Here is a 24,590-nt window from a genome sequence, read left to right as displayed (position 1 = left end):
ATTAATCATAAATAACTACAAAAGTTACTAATATCATAGATAGACTTATGTTAAAAATTTATATTAATCTTACTGAGATAAGTTGGTGGTGTTTGGAAATTAATGTGCCTAAAGAGTATATAGTCAAAGTAGGTTTTGGGGAGGGGTGCTAGCACTTTGATTCGGGTTTCTTGTGGGGTTTTTGGTTGCTTTTTCTTTTTCTTTAAAAAGAGTGTGCTGGAATTATGCCTGAAATTATCTATAGTTGTGGTCTAAGAACATTAAGTACCCCAAGTCCATCTTTATTGATCAATTATGTTAAATAAAACTTTGCTATGTTGTTTGCAATTAGAAGAACTCTATGAAGATGAAATTTTAATGTGTCATTTCTATTTACAGAGATACAAAAAATATATACATATGTACATGCCTAGTTCTTGATGTTCAATAGTTTTTATATTTGTTTTATTTAAAAAAACCCAAAAATATATTATTAATTTTCTAGATGGACATGGTCTTTTAATTTACCTGGATACTGGATCATTGCTCTTTTCTTAATTGTGAAGGTCCAATTAAAAATTTATATAGCTCAGCAGGGAACTGCAGTCTACCTGCAACAAGCTACTACCCCAAGGATTCAGAGTACATTGCAGGGAAAAAATTGAAGTGTTAGTTTAATTGATATTGGCCCGTCCTTAATATTAGACTATTTCCCTAAAGTTCCATGGTATGTATTATGATATTACCTCAGGTCAGAAACCATGCAGTGAGAAAATTGAGTCTTAAGTACCCCTGTCCTGCAGGAGAAACAGATCAAGACCTGCACCTAGTGCCAAAAAATATTGAGTTTTCTATGACAGCAAGTGGTAAGTATCAGGTAATTGAGGAGCAGAAAAAAAAAAAAGCAAACCTAAGGATTGGCACTTAGATGATGTCTTTAGATTCCAAATATTTTGCAGAAACCAAAATGAGGCCATGTCCTTGAAAAGAAAACTGCTCCAAAAATGTCAGAGGTTTAAGTATCTCCTGTGATGAGTCAGCTGTTGTGATTCACTTTAGGGAAATATTTACCCCTTTATGCAGTGAAAGTAGGATGCTGTCATTCTGTTCAAGAATCATGCCCCCTTCACAGGGGCTTATATTGCTTGAAGTTGTGTGTAGACTCCAAGCTGGTGGCTAAAACAGCAATGAGAGGCACACTTGTTAACAGAATTCCTGACTGAAATATGACTGCTGAACTTACTTTTTTAAATAAAATTGGATGTTGAATAAGGTGCAACATGTAATCACCACTAAGAAATTATTTAAATACTGAATTGGACAAAACATCTAGATGGAATAACATTTTTTCCTCTTTTTTTCCACTGGCACAACAGTTAATTGAAACTGTGAAAGGCTTTTTTTTTTTTTTTTCAAATATCATAGAATGATAGAAAAATTTATGTTGGAAAAGACATGTAGGATCATCAAGTTCAATCATTAATCCGGCACTGCCAAGCCCACACTAAACCATGTTGTTAAGCACCACATCTCCAGAGATTATAATACCTCCAGGTATGCTGACTCAACCACCTCCCTGGGCAGCCTGTTCTAATGCTTGGCAATTCTTTCTGATATTTTTTTTTCCTAATATCCAGTCTAAAAGTCCTCTCATGTAGCTTGAGGCTGTTTCTTCTTGTCACTTGTTACGTGGGAGAAGAGGCTGACCCCCATCTGGCTACAACCTCTTCTCAGATAGTTGTAGAGAGTGATAAGGTCCTCCCAAGCCTCCTTTTCTCCAGACTAAGCTCCCTCAGCTACTCCCCATGAGTCTTGTGATCCAGGCACTTCCCCAGCTCCGTTGCCTTCACCAGGACATGCTTTAGAAATCTCTACGTGGTTTGTTGGGTGTTTTTTTTCCCTCGTGAAGAGCTTGGATATAAGGAAATGAATGATTACTGATAAAGCTGGAAATAGTCTGCAATTAATTTTTCATCAATTGTTTTATTATTTATTCTTTATTCTGTGCTAGCAGTGCAATCTTCTTTTACAATTATGCCCCTTTCAGCATTTGCAGATTCTGTTTTATAAATTTTTCCAGTTGTTAATGACCTAATAACACTATCAAATCTTACTACAGCATTGGTTTAATGTAGATGGAATGGAATGAGTTTGCAGCTGCCAGCAGACTACAATGTAAAGAAATAACTTAATGAATAACACATTAAAATAAATATTTTGGGTTCTCCTTGAGATTTTCAAGATTTATGCTGGGATTCATGTCAAGAAATGTGTTCTTTCCAGTGCATGAATCCCAGAGGAAAATGCAAGGATGTTTTGGGGAATATTATGTTCAAAGGAAAAAGTTAATCAGAATTTTTTCCCTTACCTGTATTTGAACTTGTTCAGTCCTGATGGATAAGCCATTTCACAGTTTATGAATTTCCTCTAATCAGATTAAAGGGCTTTATCTGGTGGCTATATACTCAGACTCATGACATCAGTAAACAGCAAGAGATATTGAAGAATCACTTTGTGGAGGTGACAGGAAAAGCAATAATTTCCAAATATGGAAACAATATAAGGTAGTATTAATGACAACATAATTGCCATGATCTCTTTCTGACCCTTATATTTTAAAAAGTTTTTGTGGTTTTATGTCATCTTAAAGAGTGTGCAATCATAATGAAACAAGACTGACTTAACCTTCAGTGAGAGCTCTGGTGGTCCTGCCTCAACAAAGTACTGACTATGTGCTCAAAAGAAAAAAATTACTTGAGTACAATGCAGAATGAGTAAAAATAAGTCTATGCAAAAAAAAAAAAAAAAAAAAAAAAAAAAAAAAATTAAAATGGAGGAGGGGAAGGAGAAGAAGGAACAAAAGCTGGGAAAGAGAAGCCAAGGCATGTCTTATTCATATGGTATCATTCACACCAGCATTATTCATTTTTTGATGAAAGATTTATTAAATTGGAAAAAGGATGTAGAATAAAAGTACTTATGTACACAAGCACGTCCCACCTTCAGTCTGAATAGTGTGCAACAGGTCTGGCTTGATCCCTTCATTCATTAGTGCCTGTATTGTACAACATGCTACATTTACCCTCTGGCTTTCATCTCCATTATCACACTATGGTTAGGCTTTCAGTATAAGGGCAAGTATTTAGGAAAAGGCAACAAATTTTATAAGTGACTGATGCATAGAGAGTTTCTGTGAAATGTTTATAGCTATTTGAAAAATAAATATTGTCTTCACTGTTTCCTTGGTTTTCTTAATGCAAAATTAAGTTTAAAAAATGCCAAAATGAGTTATGTGGCACTAAGACCTTGGTAGAAAAATATAAACAGACTATTAAAACATATTTCAACTCCCTTGGCGTCATTTGTGGCCAACAAACAGTCATCTATGAGTGAAAGGTTAACTGACTGTCACCCATTTATGGTCCAAGATCTTTCCTGGTGCCACACTGACCAGGCTAGCAGTGCTCAGCATGTTTTACATGCCTTTTTCACCCTAAAACCCCAGGTCATGACCTAATAAGAGCTTTGATTCACAATAATGACTCCTTTGATTCAAATGGCATTGAGGTAGGTGCAAAGAGGTTTTACTTCAGTGCAACTGAATTATAATTCTAAATAAAAGAAAACAAAACATGAACAGTGCACATGCACTTGGGCCGTGTGTTGAGCTGTTTCAGCACTGATTTAAAATCAAAAACACTTCAGCCTCTGGGATCTGATGAAACAGAAGACTGGAGACCAAACTCTGTATGGTACCAGGCACTTTTCTTTTTCTAATTAGACTTTCATTGTTATAGAGTACCTCCTTCTTGCAGATCTTTGCAGACCAACCAAACAAGGAAAACTTCACTGTATTGGATACCACAATAAGTTTGTGCTCTGACATTCAAAGTTGTTATCTGTTGGAAGGTTTATGTAAATTAGCAGCTCTTAAGACATGGTGTATACCTCTGCTTTGTGGTCTAACTCATCCGCTGCATTAGTGCTGTGGACCAAATAATGAATAATATCACTTTTTATTACCCTTACCTTAGAGATAGAGACAGATAAATCAAGTACTCATTTGATAGGAAAAAAAAAACCCTAAACTCAAACCCAAGAGAACAAGAAACCTAAAGATGGGTGCAACAAATGACTACTGAAAAATCTGGGATGATCCCTTTGCCAGATTCTCTTCAGGCCCCACAGATACTCATGAAAGAAGGACACTCACAAAAAATACCACACCACTTTGCTGGTATTTGCTGAAAATCTAGTGAATCAGTGCAGAAAGTGTTCTCAGGATCAAGCTCTAGAAACCTTGCCAGTAGAGCTGTTAATGATAAAAAAGGATGGGGAAAAACCACTGGCATTGGTTGGCTGGGAAGCTGGCAAGAGATTTCAGAGACTTTAACCATGTACATTCTAGATTAAATAGGGGTCACTCAAAACTTTCTGCTTGTGTTTTTCAAGCAGATGAAAGCTTGCTCTGTCAGTTCTCTGAGCAGACATGAGCTCATTCTGCCCACACTCTATCCTGGCTGGAAGCTGAACTGTCGCAATAAGTGCGACACTGAGCCTACTCACAGGCAGGGTATTTTAGCTTGGGCTCAAAGCCACATGGACAGGTCTACCAGGCTTCTGCTTAGCTCAAAGTGGGCAGAGAGTCAGCAGCTATGGGGGCACACAGAGCCCACAATCTCTGAGGGGGCCTCCAGGTCCCATTCTTTGCTTCTGCTTTGTGGAGATCTAAGTTTGAATGCTAGGGTCATGGTGAAAATTTCAGAAAACTTTGCAAGCAGCTTTTTTTTTTTTTTAATCTGGAGGTATTGTAACTAATACTAAATAAATTCATAATAATCTTGTAAGCACTTAGTGATCAACTTCTCTTTGATGGAGATCTTGGTCATCCACAGGAAGAATATAATTTCTCTCATTGAAATCAGAGACACCCCATTTTTTGTGCTCAGATTTCTACCTTTCAGAAGTGGCATTTGGAAGTGGCATTTTTTTCAGTTTTGTTCAAAGTTATGGGAAGAATAATGTCCAGGTTAAATATTTTGAGCTGGACCTGAATTTGATCCTGAAAATGTACTGCACTTTACACTTGCACAGATAATAGTGAAGAGAATTATGCAACCAGGGAATTTTCATTAAAAAAACTTTTCCAAAACAGAAATGTTTTCTAATTGTGAATTTTACTGTGAGATTTTTTTCCTCATTCTGCATTTTACTTTGGTATTTTTTTCTACTTGCACACTTTAGATGCATTATGCTGCAATTCTAAATTTTCTGCATAAATTTTCTGATTAAAAAACATTAATGAAATTCTAAATTTTCACACTGTGATGCTGTATGTATCTGTAACATTTGACATGTTCTTACATTACACTTTATACACAAATTTTCACTACACTAATCTACATTCTGAAAATTATTATAGGTTGCAGAGGGTTTTAACACACATTATAAAAGAATTTAGCGGATTCAAACAGTGAAAAATTTCAAGAACACAAAATTTCTAAATAAGAAAATTATTGTAACAATAAAAAGTAATTATTATATTATTTCTTTTTATAGAAATTGAAGCAAATATCACATCACTTAAGTCCTTGTGATGGATAGTCTGAATTTTAAAACCACATGACCTTGGAGATGTCTGAATATTCTACAAAGAACAGTTTTGACATTAAAAAATTCCTCATGGGTGGGAAATATCCAGAAGAGTCTCAGCTACACAAGATCCTTTTATTCAGGAGCTGTTTCATGTCAAAGCCCAGTGGAGATGAAGAAACAATGTTACTGACTTCTATATCAAAATATACACCAACAAAAACAGTACTTTTTAGCTCTTGGTAGATGCTTTGATGCAAGCAGTTTAAAGAAATGTAGCTCTTTTTGGTGTTATTACTGGTAGAAGTGGGAGCTCTTACCTTGGGGACAGTGAAGTCCATTCAGCACAGGATTTGATAAATTTTGTTAAAATACTTGTTTGAAATTATTTCATAATGTAAATGTAGAGGTGGCATAAAGCAAGAGTAAAAGGCTTAAAAGAGAGTAACACTGTGCAGGAAGACTGACAATGTAGATAGTGAAGATAAAAACAAAAGGAAAGTAGTCATTTTAAATTGGAGAAGCAAAAAAACAATATTATATTAAAGCATGTGTAGCTTTCTGTTAGGTGCCACAACATGCTCTGTCTTCCCCTGTTAGCTGGGACAGACCTTGTGGAATCTCCACTGAACTACAATATGTAAAAAGGAGATCCCTACTGAGTTTCCATTGATAATTTTCTGCCAATACTTACATTCATTAAAGAGTTCTCTCAGACCTCAGATTTGTATACCTCTGCAGTAGCTCTCAGCAAGGATTTCATAACACTGTCGTGTCTAGAGTTACATTATTCTCACATAAACATACTTAAAAAAAAATCTTCACTGGGTAGTAAGTGGTTGAGCTACTAGTCACTGCTCAACTTTTCATGTAAAAATTTACTGTCCTGAATGACTACTACCCACCACATAGGAGTTAGGTTTTTATGGACTCAGCAAGACTAAGGTTTAAAACCACAAAACGTCCCTCAGCATGCCATAACAAGCAACATGTGTCCTGCTGCAAATAAATTACTCACGATTCACTGAGCCTCAAAGGGAGTACAAATGTGTGTAGCAGAATAGTACATACTGCTTCATAACATAATTACATAATTTAATAAAAACCTATTGAATTCAAAATAAGACACGGAGCAGAGAGCATAATCTTAGAAATCCCTCTTGCACTTCATTGACAAGTGACCTGGTACCTATTCATTCACTGGCAGTGAACTCATCCCTGCACAGTGTCAGGGATCCATCGAGGAGCCTGTTCCCTGGCAGCATGGATTGCTGCTTTCTCTTGGGAAGCAATAGCTATGGTCTGGACACCCTCTGGCAAATGAATGCATTAACCCAAGGCCTTTCATTTCTTTCCTGAGTAAGACAAGACATTGTCTCCTACCTTCAGGCTGTGGGCTGTGAACTGTCAGGGGATATAAATGGATGCCTTGCTATTTTCAGAATTTCCTAATGGTTAACTCTAGGCAGCTCTGTGCTCTGCATGTTGCCTGATTTGGCTTCTGTCTAAGCAGCTTATCTCTCCCCAGGCATGCACAGAGAATCGAGTGTCTCAGATAGGGTCCTGCAGTCTGTTCCTAGGGCTCAACAGCTTTAATGTTAGCACCAAAAAATCTTTATCTCATCTACCTGTAGGAAAACATGTGAATAATCACTTAAATTTATTAAATCTAGGGTGATGTGTAAGACAAAAAATTACTGCAAAATATTATTTTTTTCTTTGCCTCAAGTTTGAATTGATGTTTATTTTATTGTAGATAAGCTTTATGGGAAAATAAGATACTTTTGTTCTTGCTCATATATTTTCCATTTCTTAAAAAAGTTTAGGAGTCTGGAGGAGGAGATAATGTCATGCCCACTATGTTCCATAGTGATAGCTGTGGTGGAACATATTAGAAAACAAGCTCCTCTTTCAGTTAAGTGGCTAAAAAGCCCTAAAATGCCAAAGGAAAGAAAAGATTCTAGAATCATAAGAGCAAAATCAAACTTAATTACTGAAAGTCTCATACTAAAATCCTATAAAAAACTACTGGAAGGTGGGTTCTGCAGGCACGTGAAACAGAATATATGGAGAATTATCCAGTATTGATGAAGGAAATATATAAGTTTGGAGAAGGTAATTGAAAATTAACCTGTTAAGGGAAAAAGTTAGAGAAAATCAAAACTGAAGACATCATCAATTTAGATACAGATTGGAAGATCTAATAATGAAAATAGATAACAGATATCTACCTATTAATAATGAGTAAGTGGATACACCAAAATGGTTAGGCCATTGTTACATCAAATTCTGAATGTGACTTACACTGGAGGCTTTGCCTTCCTCCTCGGAAACAAAGCTGCTGTACCACCAACAGTATATATCTAGTAAAGCTTGTACACCAGTGCTTCTCTAAAATCTTAAGAAAACAATTTTTTTGTGTTTATTGAACACCAATGTTGATTTCCCTCCATGTCCTAAATACTGGTTCGTTAAGGAGTTCTAGCATTAATTTTTACCAAAACAAAACACTTTTAATGGATAATGTCTGATAAATTTTATAATTTCTGAGCTGCCTTTGCATATATTAAAAATCCTTTCAAGTATTTAGTAAATAATATAATAAAATAATAGAATCATAGAACAATCTGGGTTGGAAGGAACTTTGAAGGTCATCTAGTCAAATCTTCCACTCCAGTGAGCAGGAACATCTTCAATTAAATCAGGTTGCTCAGAGCTCTGTCCCACCTCACCTGGAATTTTTCCAGAGGGCATCTACCACTAATTTGAGAAACCTGTTCCAGTATTTCACCATCTCATTTCAAAATATTTCTTCCTTATGCCTAGTCTATATTTATCCTCTTTCAGTTTAAAAACATTAAACCTTGTCTTATGGCAACAGGTCCTATTAAAACACTGTCCCAACCTTTCTTATGAGCCCCTTCTAAGTACTGAAAAACTTCTCTAAGGTTTCCCCAGGGCCTTCTTTTCTCCAGGCTGAACAACCCCAACTCTCTCAGACTTTCTTCACAGGAGAGGTGTTTCAGCCCTGTGATATTTTTCATGCTCCAACAGGTCCATGTCTTGTGCTCTGAGGGATCCAGAGATTAATGAAGTATACCAGATGAGGTCTCAGCAGAGCAGAAAAGCAGAATCCCCTCCCTTGCCCCACTGGCCACACTGCTCTGGATGCAGCCCAGGAGATGTTTTGCTTTCTGGGCAGCAAGTGCACATTGCTGGGCCATGTCCAGTTTCTCACCCACCAGAACCCCCAAGGCCTCGTCTTGTGGGCTGCATCTGATCTGTTCATCCCCCAGCCTGTGTTGATACTGGATGTTGCCCTGATCCAGGTCTAGCACCTTTCTTCCAGATCAGGATTTTCACCTGACTGCAATGACTTTTCAAATATCACAGAGTGACTTGGCAACTCCACCAGCCCATTTCCTCAGGACTCTGGGATGCATCTTGTTAGGTCCCATAGACCTATGTATGCTCAGGTTCTTCAGATGGTCACAAAACTGATCTTCTCTTACAGTGGGAAGGACTTTATTTCCTCAGTCCTCATTTTGTGGTACATCTGCCTAAGAGCTGTAGGAACAGATATTGTGAAGACTGAGGCCAAAAAAATTTGTTGAGTACCTCAGCCTTCTTTTCATCTCTTGTTACCAGTTTTGTCAGTCTCATGGAGGAGTCTATACTTTATTTTACTTTCTTTCTCTTGCTGATACATCTGTAGAAACCCTTCTTATGATTCATTGCATCCCTTGCCAAGTTCAGCTCCAGCTCCATCTTCGTTTTCCTCATTTCATCCCTATATAATCAGGCAGTGTACCTACACTTTTTCCAGGATACCTGGCTATGCTTCCACTGCCTGTGCATTTCCTTCTTGCCCTTTAGTTTGAGCAGCAGGTCTCAACTTAGCTATGGCACTTTCTTGCCTTTCTTTACTGATTTCTTGCACCTGTGGATTGCTAGATCTTGAACTTTATGGGAAGTGTCCTGAAAGATCTATCAGTCTGTTCTGCTCCCTTGTCACTGAGGACACATTCCCAGGGGCTCCTATTAATTAATTCTTTGAATGGAAGTTTCTTTCCTAAAATTCACAGTCCGACTTTACTCTTTGCGTGACCCATATCAGGACTGCAAACTCCACCAATGCATGAACGACCTGGCCTAGTGGGAAGTGTCCCTGTCTTTGACAGGGAGTTGGAACTAGATGATCTCTAAGATTTCTTTCAACCCAAACCATTCTATGATTCCGTGATTCTATGACCACTGAAGTGTAGGCTGCTTCCAATCTTGAGGTCAGTGATTATCTAGCTCACTTTTGTTGGTGACTATCAATCCAGTATTCCATCCTCTCTGGTAGGGCTGCTTATTACCCGGCTTAAGAAGTTATCCTCCATGCACTTCAGGAGCTTCCTGGATTATCTACAGCTTGCTATGATGTGTTTTCAGGAGATGTTGGAGTGACTGAAGTTCCCCAGCGGGACAACAGCCTGTAAGTGCAATACCTCCCACAGCTAGAGCAAGAAGGCTTTGTCATTAGGTTTTCTTTGATCAAGCTGCCTGGAGCAGACACCAACAACCAAACTCCCTTTGTTGCCTCAGTCTCCAGTTCTTAACTGCAATCTTTCAACCTGTTTGTGGCTGTTCCTCAGAAAAAACTCTTTGCAGTGTATCCATTTATTGATGTAGATGGCAATGCCTCCACTCCTCCTTCCTTGCCTGTCCCTTCTGAACTGCCTGATAGCTACACTCTAGTCAGGGGATTCATCCCACCAAGTTTCAGTAATGGCAATAGGTCCTAGTTTTCTAGTGGCACAGTGGCTTCCAGCTCCTTTCTGTTGCCCATGCTGTGCACACTGGGCTGTCAGCTGTGCCACCTCCTTCATGTGACTTACATTGTTAGAGGAATAACCCTTGATTCCTTTGAAATATGTCAGTGGTGTTTCTCTCTTGGCTTCTGTTAGCTCAGGAGCCCCAGCTCATCTTCTGAAGACTTCAACTGCACTGCAGTGTAGCCAGCATGTCTCAATGAATTCTCATTAGATTCCATAACAGAGAAGAAGGAAACCTCTGTTCTTGCTCCACAGTAGTCACAGCTATTGTATACTGAACTATAAATGACTTTAATGAAGCTAGAAGTGGGAAATTATTAGCTGTGGATGGATAGGGTATATTGGGATTTATGTGGATTAAGATAATTTTTTAAATTCATAAATTCCATAAGCATATTTACATCAACTTTCAGGCAGAGAAATCGTTATATTTAATTTCTGCTTACATTTAGAGATACTGCATGAACTGCCAGTGGATTTTAGTCACTGATATGATATAGCAACACTGGCATGTTTCCAGAAAGACCTCTGGTTAATGGGCATTGGATTGAATCCTTGCACTTCCACTATTTAGGCTTCACAGAGTATTATTGGACTGACAGTATTGTTAAATAAAACCAAATTATTTTAGCCAGATATTTATATATATACATAAAGATGTTAAATATTTTTACCCATATTATTGATTTTAAACCACTGTTTGGTAAAAATATTTTCAAATTAGAAATTATGCATACCACAGATACCATTCTGTCTGTTAATAGGATTTTACATAGGTATTCCCTCTGAAGTAGACTTGCAAACTGAATTTCAGCTTCCAAAAAAAGTGCTTTTTGCATTTTTGCAGCATGACTATTTTTTAAATTATTCTGTAATTTTCAAATTTGGCAAGAAAAGTACTGGGGTCTGGGCACAGAACTGCGTGCCTAGAGGTTCTGCGTTTATTTTTTCACTTTGCTATAGATTTCATAAATATCTTCCACTGTACTTTTCCTTTCCCATTTGAGAAAAGACTGAATAGATCCTTTGAAATTTTACTGTGATACAAATCATGCAGAAGAAGCTAAGTAGATGGCTCAAAAAATATAGAAGTCAGATTATTCCCCCATTTTACCTAAAAAACCCAAGTGATACAAGAAAATTTTACTCATACAGTTGTATCATTGAAAAGTCTGGGTAATAACAAGAACCAAACTAATATTTTAAAATGAGATTTTGTACACCAAGAACATGAGAATGGCAGATCTGTGTCCTGTTTCTGGAATAGCAATACTACATGGAATATATTTCTTAATTAATAGATACATAAAACCATCTGTCCCCATAAAATTTGTACTCTCAAATAATACTTATTTTACTACCTATTACAGAATTTTCAGCAGTAAAATTTAAAAGACTACAGATGAATATATTTTTCTCTATATTACAGAAAGATAAGTGAGGATTTTTGCAAGAAATTCCATCATTAGTTCAACAATGGTGATGATATGAATAGTCTCAACCTTAAAAAAATCTAAGATGAGAATTATGTCAAGTAGCAGAATTGTGTCAAGTATGCTTCTGGCAGCAGACTACCTACCTGATTTGTCTGTGAAAACAGAGAGAAATAATACTATTGCTGTAACTAAATATACAAACTTTTAATCAAACAACAGCTAAAGTCCAATATTCTACTCAGTGAATTGAAAACTCTCTGCTACCACGTCCCATAAAGCTTACCAATTCTTGGTTTACTTTCAACAACTGATCTTATTTCCTAAAGCAAAGCCTGGAGAGACACAGGATATTGGAAAGCTTGGAAACTCATCTAGATTCACAGGGCCTGGAAGATCATGTCAGCAGATTGAAGTGATTTGAATAACTTTAATAACTACCTCTCCAGTTTTCAACAAATTTCATCAACTTGTTCCTCTGAGTACCCACACACTCTGACCCACCCACTGACTCTTCTCTACATGCCTATCATTGCCCTGTCAACAAGTCTCTGGTGTTCCTAATGAATCTATGCTCTCTTTCACTTTCTCATGAGATTTTTTAATCATTTTCTCATGCTGGTTCCAATATAAAGTCTCTTCTTCATTTTAACTACCACTTAAGGTCATCCACTACCTTAAGTCCAAATTGACTCAGGGAAGTTAAGATGTTCATCATCAGTTTTAACATATGCCTACATCAATCCCAAAGCACCTGAGCAGTGCTGTCTGATGATTTAATCATGTTTCCTCATGGATAGGACCAAAGTTAGTGAATCATTGCAGCAATAGCAAACTTTTCTAATTAAAAGAATGATTAAATACCAGAGTATATTGTCAGAGGGAGATGAGTATCTATTAAACTTCTCTAATGGTTCTGAAGTAAAAATAGCTCAGACAACTAAAAAGTGTAATTCCCCCATTCTTCACCCCTTGCTTTGCTTGGAAGTGCTTCTCCTGTATCATGAGTAGAAAAAAAAAACAGATGTATCTGCAGGCTGAAATTATAACTGTTCAAAATTCAGCATCAATATATCTGTTTTCATAAACTCATATGTAGGATTATGAATTGTGGTGCCTGAAATCCCAACACATGGTTACTTTTCCTGTTCAGTTTTGGAGGATCTGAGGACATGGGTCAGAGCAGCAGTGTATCATAGCTGTACATCTCCAAAGAACATCAAACAAATGTCAAGCGGGCTAGGCAGAGTCTACACGGGAAAAGAGGAGAGGTCGTGTGTCTTTTAGGATTCTCTTTCAACTCATGTTTTTATAGTTATATAAATAATTCCTAATTACATTAAGAAACACTGCACTAAATGGGAGATCTGCAAGATCTGGCTCTTCTTACTGCATGGAGATTTTACTTGCCACAGTCTAAGTTGCAAAGAGTCTGACAGAGATATTTTCATCATATTTACAGATAGTCTCTGTGTAATCATCTTGCAAAGATAAGAAACCTAGGGATGTTCTAAAATATGTAAATCACTTAGATACTTTAATAAAAGATTTCACATGTGGTACAGCATTTGATTTTCTGTTTCAGCTATCATTTATCATTATACATTTACTGATTCATTAACCACCTTCTCATCTCAACCTTCTTCACACTCATCATCTGGGATAAATAGATTTTATTCTGATTTCCCAGAAAACTTCTTGGAGCTGTGTCATTTTGAAAGAGAAACTAGTATATTTGAACTTACATGTGTTCAGCATTACTCTCTTTAATAATAGATTCTTCAGACTAATAAAAAGTAGTAAAGAGAATAGAAAAAGCCCAGAGAAAAAACAGAACCCTTCTGAAATCACCAACTGGGAGTTATCCAGACTGAATTGAACTTTGTGTAATATTGAGGCTGGATTTTCGAAGAGCAACATGAAAATAATTTCTGATATTTTGTCAAGCAGATTTTATAATTTCATGATCTTTTTTCCTTTTTTCTTTCCTTCTTTTCTCTTTTCTTTTTTTTCTTTTCTTTCTTTTCTTTTCTTTTCTTTTCTTTTCTTTTCTTTTCTTTTCTTTTCTTTTCTTTTCTTTTCTTTTTTTCTTTTCTTTTCTTTTCTTTTCTTTTCTTTTCTTTTCTTTTCTTTTCTTTTCTTTTCTTTTCTTTTCTTTTTCTTTTTTTTCCTTTTTTCTGATTTTCTTTTTTAACTGTATTTGAGCATAAGACTTGGAACATTTTTTTTTCCACAGCTTTCAAATATGCAAGGTACTGCCATAGCAAAATTAAAGATATTCCACTTCTTGAGATTTTCTTTTCATTTCAGTGCCCTTTTTTAATTTCAGATTTTCTTGATCCACTTCCCAGACCAGCTTAGAAACTTGTTTCTTTACTGGTTACTATTACTTAGTGAACTTAGGTTATTTGAAACTAATGTGAATTTAGGCAGTGTACAATTACATATTTTTGCTAACAGAAACAACATTTAATGTGGGTCATTATAAGAAACAAGCTTCCAAAATAAGACAGCATCTGTTTTGTTTGGCAAAATTATTTCAAATAACAGTAACTAAAGTTTTGAAAAGGTGTGCTGTTCTGTGTTTGAGGTATTGAAAGCAAACATGGCAAACGCCTGAAAGTTGGAAAGGAAAGGCACTGGGAGAAGGAGTTTGGGAATTGTGGTTTTCAGCTTCAGAGGAATCATTTAAATCCTTAATGGCAGCTCCTCAGATAAAGGGAAAACACCATTCTCTGAAGGGTGGCCAGCTGTTTAGCACTCAATAATTAGATTTTTATTCAGCCAGCCTTCTGGAATTGCTGCTATCACAGATAGTGATGCTGGCAAGCAAAATAAAAAGTTTTTATGCCATAGAATGAATTCCTTATGCCATAGAATGAATATGTAAAAATTCATAAAATAGCCCAAAATAATTTTGCTTTGCATGAAAAACAGTTTAGACTTGTATGTGGCTTACATGTCATTATTTCCAGAACTGTCACCATGTTACTCAGCTATTTTCTTTAAATATTTAAATATACCTGAGTAAAAATAACAGAAGAATTCATTTGAAACCCAAAGGGCCAACAGAAATGGGCTTTTTTACTTCTTTATATTTTCATTGCTTATTCCAGAAAAGTATGAATGAAACTGATTTCCCATTTCCTCAACAGAAGAGCTTCAGTTGCACCATAAGGAGACAACAGAGTGTGAGCAGATCGCATTCTGGCCTTCATTTACACTATGGAATAGGAGAGGGGCCAAAAGTGAGGTCAACAGCCTCCTCCTTTGATTTTTGTGGAAAAGTGGCTTGGACAGGGTAGCATAATTTATGCCTGTTACTCAACATTATACTCTTTGAGGCCTGTATGCCCCCTCTGATTTAATTTCTACAGGTTTGAATTATATCTCTTTTGGTTTTCTTGATCAGCAAGAAGAATTTATAGGGATCCTTTTTTACAATTTTTTTCCATGTTCAGAAAATATTATTTATATTGCAAAAGATCTCCCTTTTTATAATGAAAGTGGGTTCCCTTCCCTTCCCTTCCCTTCCCTTCCCTTCCCTTCCCTTCCCTTCCCTTCCCTTCCCTTCCCTTCCCTTCCCTTCCCTTCCCTTCCCTTCCCTTCCCTTCCCTTCCCTTCCCTTCCCTTCCCTTCCCTTCCCTTCCCTTCCCTTCCCTTCCCTTCCCTTCCCTTCCCTTCCCTTCCCTTCCCTTCCCTTCCCTTCCCTTCCCTTCCCTTCCCTTCCCTTCTTCCCATTTTGAAACATAACAAGACATTCTCTTGCTGTTTGGCTATGAATGAACACAGAGGTGTCCTGAAAAATAAATCCTCTCTAAACATGGGCTTTAACATGTAAAATTTTCAACAGCCTTCCAATTCCTCAACAATACATGTTGCCCTTAGTTCAAAATAAATACAAGCAAAAAAGACCCTGTTTTTGTTAGCAAATTTAGTCATTTTAATTCATCTCCTGAGTAATACTCTTTTCCACTGATTCATCATAAATTTTTGAGCTATGCATAACTGCCCTTCAACATTTTTCTTCATTTGACAGGGATTTGTCTCATATTTTCCTTTTGAACAACTTCTACTAATGTTTAAGACCCCACTTTCACACTGCTCTTTTTATGTTTTGTATAAATCTTTCTAGCTTCTCTTTTGAAAAATTTCCTTTACTTATATTTATTCTTTGCTTAAAACTACCTCAGAATAGGTGCTCCACCTTTCCTGATTTGGGAAAATCACTTTCCATGGGCAGTGCCAGGCACAGCAGTGCTGGAGGCAGTAGGGGATAGGGCTTTCCTTTGTGTGCAGAGGGACGGTCTTTGCTTTCTGCAGGAGCTAAACTCGTACTGATTGCTTCTAAAGGTGTCCTACTCATGTACACCATTCACTGCTGTGCCCCAGAGGGCAGGGGCACTGCTCTGTGTCCCACCTGGGCACAGCCCTGTCAGCAGAAAGAGCAAAATGCTCTCACCTCCATTTCACTGGGGACCCAGGGGGAGGGAGGCAGTCAGCATTTTTGAGAATCATATTACTTGAATCTGAAGATCTGAATACCAACCTAGTTTCACATGCCTTGAATGTTTGAGTTTACAATGTATCTGTTTCTCTTCTGAGTCTTATGCTAATTAGATGTGCTGTAATAAATAATTGGATATTTTATGGGTTTCATTTTCTTTTTCTAGCATTGTACTGTCTGCTCAGATGAAGCAATGATTAAAAAATAATATAAATGATGACTTAAATCCATATTTCTTGTGTCTTAAAGTTGTTACTTCTTTTTTTTTAATAAGCTTTTATCTTAAAACAAATTATGGGAGAAAAATATTATTAAGAAAAGTTCTTGTGTTTAATTTCCTCAATATCAGATCCAGCATTCTGTTTTTCCCCTTCATTTACACTAAATTTTTAGTTTGGAAATATCAGATGGTTTAACAGCATTTTTGGTTTTTTTTTCCCCATGTCTATTGTTTCAGTCTTCTGCTTCTGAGGTAGATATCCTTCAGGTTTTAATAAAGAATTCAATCAATTTTGAGTTCTGAATATAAAAGTTATGCAATTTTTAGCAGTTCTACCAGATAATGCAATTAATAGATCCCTTGTTCTCAAATTTGTTAGGTTTACTCTATCATTTCATCACTTAGAAACCTGATTTCTGTTTTATTTTTACAATCTTTATCCACTTTTGATGAAAATCAGCATAATATTATTGTCCTTTCTCATATTTGACAAGTGAACAATGAACAATATTTATTACTCAGCAGAGTTAAAAGAATTTCAATAGATTCTTACCTGTAATTCTGTTTTTCATTTCCTATGTGAAATCTGTCATATTGTGAATATGCCCGGTTTCCTTCCCAGTCCATTAATTCAATTCTTAGAGAATATTGTCTCTGACTTGTTATTGCAAAGATAAATTCATTTCCCAGCCAATGTTCACCTGATGGGCTACCAAAACCCTAGAAAAAATTGGCAAAATAACTAGATGTAATTATTGTAATTGGTAGAGCCTATATACAATAATAAAACCATCATTATATTTTACCTGCACATTCTAATTACTGGTCAGAGCTTTCTTAGCTCCACTTTGACTATCTCTGAAATGATTCTACTAATATATATGATGTAGGAATGTCATGCAGTTCAACTGGTGTTTGCAAGGGCAGCTGAGGTTATCAGCTGGAAATCATCTCACAGGTCCTTGATATTAATAGCATGATGCTGTATGTTCACATGGTTTGGTGAGAATACTTGACATAACAATATTCTACAATGCATTTAATTAAATATGGTGCTAAACCTTGTTACCTAGCTCTTCTCCTAGTCACCTTCCTCTCCTCACATTTCATATTTTCAGATGATCTTATTTCTGGTTAAGCAAACAATATAATTTTCAGACATGGAAAAATAATAATGAAATAAAAAGTTTAAATAATTTTCAAAACCAATTCCTAGACATATGTTTTTATACATCTTTCAGGTTTTAAAGTTGTTTAAAATGTAGTGAATATTTTACTACATAAAATGTAAGGTTTTATTCAATGTCATTAACTTATTTACTATATATTAGAATAATTGTTCTTTTTAAAATAATATTATTTCATGCCTGAGAACTCTTCAGTCCACTTTACATTTTTTTTTTCTCTTTAAACAGTAAAAAATATCTTCAACTATAGTATTTACTTGTGAAGAACTACTCCAACATGACTGTTCTTATTCATATTTCTTAAGATGGGAAAAATGGGAACCAGAAATCTGATTTGCTTACAGTGGCGTACTGGGGGTGTTTTAGAAGATCCTGTGAAAATTTCCTAGTCAAATTAAATGAAAGATTGGATTATTTCCAGAAAGCACATATTTCTTAAAGGGGTTAAAATCAAGAGACTTTCTTGGGACTAAAGGCTAGAAATCTGTCTGTGAGACACATTGGCAAGACATTGATCTTCTCTATATAATGTTTCAGTCACTCCTAACATGAGAAGAAAACATTGAAAGTAGAGCTCTCTCTCTTTTTTCTTTATTGTATTGCTGTGGCTCCAGCCCTGATTAGTTGTGTCTCTGGAGGATGAAATCCTGCCTCCCCAGAGGCCATGTGGTAGCACAGGTAATACTCACTCAGGCAATGCATAGGTATATCAGCTGCAAACTTCTAAAGAAAATTAATTTTAAAAATTTAGAAGTCTGAAAGTTTGGTCCAAAAAAAATTGAGGAAATTTTTTGTTGTTCCTAGAGAGAATTACTATTGAAAGTACTTTACTCAGGACACATTTTTGTTCACATGACCCCACCTAAGCACATATTTGGTGACTCACTGATAGTAGAGGCTGAGAGCACATGCCATGTTTGGGTATGCTGAACTGATTACACTAATTATATTTTGAATTAGCATGTCTGTCTTTTGGCTCAGAGACCATCAAGAGATACCCGTGGACTAAGTGTTTCATCTGCAAGAGCTGAAATTCAGTAGTCTGTGGCAAGTCTCTAAGAAGTCTCAGACTGAAATGTGGGAACATACTATTAGTTGGCTCTTCCTTTCCTGCATGTTATTTCATTATATCATCTTTCTCCTGTAGACTATTTGCTATAGAAGTCTCTGTAAATACTGGTTGTAGGTGATAGTGGTGATACCCTGCTTTGAGCTCATCTGTCTTCTAGTGTGAGCTGTTGCTCCTCAAGTTTTCCCATTATGATGCTTTCTGTTGCTTCTCACTTGCTGCTTTTGATGGCATTCACATTCATATTAGGCTTCATACATTGCTCCTAAAACACAAAAATACTCATTCCTCACCTGTATGAACCCTGTCTACATCTGGCACACCCTTCTGTAGTTATCATTGTTTTCTGGCTGTGCCTTTGATTCTTTCCATCTTCTTGCCTTGTCTTTCTACCCTTGACTGCCCCATCTGGTGTCTCCTGTCCTAGTAGCCTTGGCAGTGTCATACCCAAGCAGTTAGTGGTTAGTCTCTGACATCTTTCACCACTGGTCACTGTCACTCATTTCAGAGTAAGGCAAAATATGCTCTGCATAGACTATTTATCAGGAGGTTTGTCTCCCTAAAATCCAGAAAGAAGAAGTGAAGCATAGTTGTTCAGATATCAGTTAAATTAGGTTTTCTTGGAGTTTAAATGGTTTCTTATTCACAAAACTAGTATTATTATTATTAATATTAATATTATTATCAATATTATCTGCCTATCTTTAAGTGAAGATTATAAGGAAATATATTCTTCCTGAAGATTATCAGGAAATTCTTTCTCCCTTTTTCCCAGTGCAGGAAAGCTGAGGGGAATCCCTTTTGAACTGTTCTCTATTGAATTTTATTTATCTTATCTCATTTAGATTACACCCTATTCAGGATGTAATATATGTAGTGTTTTATTATATGATCCCTTATGTGTTTTATAGAAACTCTAGACACTATATATTATTTTTCTGAAGCAATGATTTTTATCCTTCAAATTTTCACCTCCTTCTTCCTTTTTATATGTATTATTGCACAAAGATGAAAATCTATCAATAAGTGCTTTGCTTTCTTGACGAGAGGAAATGAAGCTGCAGCAACAGGGAACAAAAGAAATATAAAAAGAAATATTAAAAATTATGGGGCAATTCATCACACTATTTATGAAAAAGGGAATCCTACTATCAGGTGCTACAGTACTGAAACTCAGATTAGAAATTCCTAGAACAAGATTATTTTTTTCCTTGACAGAAGTAACTTCTTTTTAAACAAATTACTTGCTTTTATGAAAAGAAAACCAAGGAAATAAGTGGGATATAAAACATCTCTCTGAAGCAAGGAATGTTCCAAAGGAGAAGTACTGTACTTTATTAAACACCTAATATGGCTAGAAAGATATAAACAAACAAACAGGCACTCAAAGCTTTCATAGATGTAAACCAGAGAGGAGCAGTACATTTCTGTAAAGCACAGAGTTGGCAGCAATTTCTTCAAGTATAATTTTATTATGCCAAACTCAACTGTTTCCAACCTGTATTTAGTCTGCAGTTTACTGCCTATACTTCAGAGCTGAAAAAAGGCTTGCATGCATCCTGTTTGTCCCAGATACTTTGTCTGACTTAATAACTACACAGCTCTCCTTGTTTATATCTTACTTAAACTGTCTCTACCACAAGAACACTACTACTTTGATGAGAAATGTAAACTTTTGTGTGCAGAAGAAAATGACATAATATTAGCCAAAAAACCCTTAAAAACATGATTTAATTTTGTATTTCCATTCCCAGCCCTGAGGCTGGCAAGGAAAATGGTTCTTTTGATTTACCTTCAGAATCTTTATCTTTCAAAGAACACTTCAGAATTTTGTCTTCAAGTACAAAATATTTTTTTCTTGTCTCAGAAAACTTAGGAAAATAGACTTGTGTAATTCTTATGCCCACTTATGTAATTGTTGGCCTATGTAATTGTTATGTAATTGTTATATATGTTCTATATATTTGTGAAATACTTTTTGAACACTTTTGAGGTTTGGTTAAAAATCACACAAACTTGAAGTTCAACAAGGTTTCAGAGAACTGGTGTCTGTGATGAGTTGCTGCTAGCAGAAATGCTGAAGGAGAAGCTCAGTAGTTGCCTATTCCAATTGCTACAAGCAGACACAGAGCAGCCAGCCAAGTGCAGATGTTGAGCAAATATTGCCTCAGAGGTTCTTAGACATCTGGGAGAGATTGAGGGACATAAAGGGGAACTCGAGCTTTTACCACAGAAAATCCTAGAAAATAATAGGGTTTCAGAAGATTATTAATAATAAGAATGGGACTTCTATGTGGGACACAGGACAAAAGTCCACAGAAAAGCAGACCTCATTAATTTTGATGTTCATGAGAGAATTCAGTAATTGTTCAGTAATTAAAAGTCAGTAATGAAAAATAAGCATTTTAGTTAGGAGACAATTTGGGTTTATACTGCTGCTCAAATCTGTGGGGCCCCAAGTGATAAGGTGCCTAAAGCCTTGCCTAAGACCATGCTTGTCATTTATGGACTGATGTCTAAGATTTAGATGATGCCTAAGAAATTTGGTTTTGAGAATGCCTTAGGGCAGTTTTAAAAGTTAACATTAGGAGTGTTCTCTTTCAGGCACATAGTTGTTATTAAATATATTTTTTTCCCAGTACATATATACATTGTCAATAAATACTTTGGTTTTTGCATTCAAATAACTATAGCAAATGCTTCCAGAATTATTTGTGTTAAAGTTTAGTGTCTAAACTCAAGGAATTACATGAGGTGATCCAAGTCATCCTCAGCTATCAATCCACTAGGAAAAGGAACATCTGTATTTCATGAATGTGTTTGCATTTAACTACATTTTAATACTCTGAAACCCAGTGGGTCTTAAACACTGTTCCAAAATTGCATTGTAAAATGACTAAGAGACTATTTTGTCATTATCTTTCTCTACTTTGTTCATTATATGTTTCCAAATAAAGAGATTAATTCTTTAAACCCTACTTTTTATTCCAAAAATACTCAAATTTTCTTTTCCCTAGAAATTTGCATAATAATTTGGGATGGCTGGCAAATCAGAGGCTTTAAGTTCCCAAAATAGTGCTTAATGTAATAGGAAATGGTCAGTAATTCCCAAAAGTTCTCAGAGTTGTCCTTCATTTTCCTCACTAGCACACTATGGAAGCTGGGAGAATATAGCAGGGAAATGTGCTTACATTTTCATAATATGCTTTCTTATCTCTCCACTATTAGTCACAAAAAGGATACACAAATGTTTGCACTGACCCAACATAGATTATTATAATGTTTCATTTTATTCTTCACAAACAGAAAAAAATTATATTTTTGCTACTGAAAATTGCATTAAGATCATACTTTGGCAAAAGCTGATCTGAAGTAAGACATAAAAATCACTAACAGTGAGTAAATTATTTTGTCATTGAGGAATAATAAAGTAATGTTTTATACTACTTTAGAGCAGATTCTTCTTGTCAATATAATAGATTTTGATTTCAGAGAAAAAAAAAACAATACAGAACCTTATTGACAATTGTAAATCCATTTTTGCAGTCAGATGAAGCAAAGGGGTTTTCTGTTTCTGTATAACTACATCATAAATTCTGCAAATTCTGACATAATGCTCAACTGCTATGTAAAAATAAAGAAAGATTTTATTGTTCTTTTGTATGTATTAAAGTACTGCTAACTAGGAGTCAAAGACAAAAGCACATGATTCTATAATATTTATTCTAGATGACATCTGAGTTCTACATCAGCTCATTTTCAATTTCAATTTGGTTATTAACAGAGTCCAAACTACTAAAGCAGTCCTAAGTACAAAGAAACAGAATTCAGTACTGGATTTAAAAATGCCCTTAAGAATTTACAAAGTTGATACTTATTCAAAAATAATAAGTAGGGTGCAAAAGAATTTTATTAGCTTTGGCAAAATCTGTGAGGGTATTCTGCCTGAATCATGTTGCTCCAAGTTCATAAAACAATTATCTCTCTTACTTTATTTATTTTGTCTGATAATGCCCACAGGAAGCTTTGACTTTTTATAGACAAAACAAATTGAAACCAGACACAGACAATATATCCTATGGGTTCATCTTCTGTCAGACAATTCAGTGAATAAAGCAGAGAATATTCAGTGTTCTACAGCAGCAGTGACTTCCTAGAAGCCATAAAGGATATTCAGCTCCTTTTGCCTTAGCTGAGAATGTAGAATAGATATTATTTAAGAAGGTAATTCACAAAAAAGTTTGTATACATTTTTTATATACTTGTATATTTTCATTCCCATCACATGATATTACTCATTATTTTATTTTAAATAAAGATTTAGTTTATAGAAATTACTTCAATTTCCTCAGACAATATATGTGTTAATTAATGTCAACATAAAAGAATATTGGAAAACAATTCTAAATATTCAGATTTTTTTCCAAGAAGTACTAACACACATTTGTTGGCAAATTTTAAAGATATATTTAGACTGAAGCCAGATACCTTCTCAAAAGACTAGAAAGAAAACAAAGCTATTGTCAGTTTAAATAAAGAACTAAATATCTGTATAATCTTCCTGAAAATCTTGTTTGCAATCTGCAGCAATTCAGTCTGTTGCACTTTGTTCTAGACTCAATATATTAGTAGAAATACAGAAATTAGGTTCACTTTTTACTTTTTCCTTCTCAAACACACACAGTATCAGTAGCAGCAAAATTCCCAGTGAATAAAAATCACAGTGACAGAATGAACTCCAAACCTTACACAAAGGTTACCTCTGGCTGGGCAAGGGGCCCAAAACAGCTCAGTTGCCTACATATATTTCCTACAAATAAAACAACCAGTACATCTTCCTCAGGACTGGATTTCAATCTAACTTCCTTACCATGTAACTGAAAATAGGAGAGTATTTCTTATTGAGACAGAATGCACTGAGAGCCTCTATCCCAAACCACCTTTTTCACTCTAGGACAAGTGGATCCTAGGAATGCGCAGACACTTAGTGTGGCTTCTAGTAAGAGCATCCAAGGGACATGGGTATGTATTAGAGAAAAGAAAACTCTTTTTTCATGCCCTAAGAAAAATGAACTTTGAGCTTTGATAACTTTCTGATTCATTATTTGCAAAGAAATAAATGGTAAGTATTAGGGCTAGATATACAAAATGTAAGAAAAAATCTAGGAAAGGAATTTTTGGTCATTACAGGAAAGAGGAAAAACCTTTGGGACGTAGGACTTAATTCTCTTCTCCAAATACACTGATTAATCCCAAGTAGCAAAAGTGAGCATGGCTAGGAGCATAGATACTACAGCAAAGACCAAAAGATTGTGAGTTTGGGAAGGAACTTGAGTTTCAGCCGCATAATCTGTCTAAATAAAGCAAGCATCAAATTTATGGATTGTTTTTGAATCTCATGCTTGGGCTCAGCTGGTAGTCTAAACAGCTGAACAAGAATAGAAGTTGACTGACATCAGAGTCAAAAAGTTATACTTCTAATTTGACATGAGAGACAAAGCGAAGAGCTGCTCCTCTAAGTTCCAAATGGAGCAGATCACACAAAAGGTGCTTCTCTCTGAAGAGAAATGCTGATCCACCATGAGAGCACACAACTGCTATTTGGGAAGACCTCTGATACAATTCTACTATGTTTTCAAGTCACAGATTTTAAAAGCAACCTCACAGAATCTCACCTGGCTCTTCTAATATAGCATTTTCATCTTGTGGTTAGAACAGTTTCTTTAATTACTTTAATCTTTCTCATGATGCTCTACAAGAGGCTGTTAGCATATTAAGCTAAA

General features: G+C 35.7%; 1 protein-coding gene across 1 annotated transcript in view; it reads right to left on the bottom strand.

The window, feature by feature from the left end:
- The window catches only part of ANGPT1 (angiopoietin 1), a 155,504-nt gene that overhangs the window by 19,719 nt on the left and 111,195 nt on the right, over positions 1 to 24,590 (bottom strand). The window contains exon 7 of the mRNA XM_068182959.1: positions 17,105 to 17,271. Within this exon, the coding sequence (XP_068039060.1) occupies positions 17,105 to 17,271 (167 nt within the window). The remainder of the gene's footprint in view (positions 1 to 17,104; positions 17,272 to 24,590) is intronic.

Source organism: Anomalospiza imberbis, chromosome 1, assembly GCF_031753505.1.
Source record: "Anomalospiza imberbis isolate Cuckoo-Finch-1a 21T00152 chromosome 1, ASM3175350v1, whole genome shotgun sequence".
Taxonomy (NCBI): domain Eukaryota; kingdom Metazoa; phylum Chordata; class Aves; order Passeriformes; family Viduidae; genus Anomalospiza; species Anomalospiza imberbis.
This window is presented reverse-complemented; position numbering and strand designations above follow the sequence as displayed.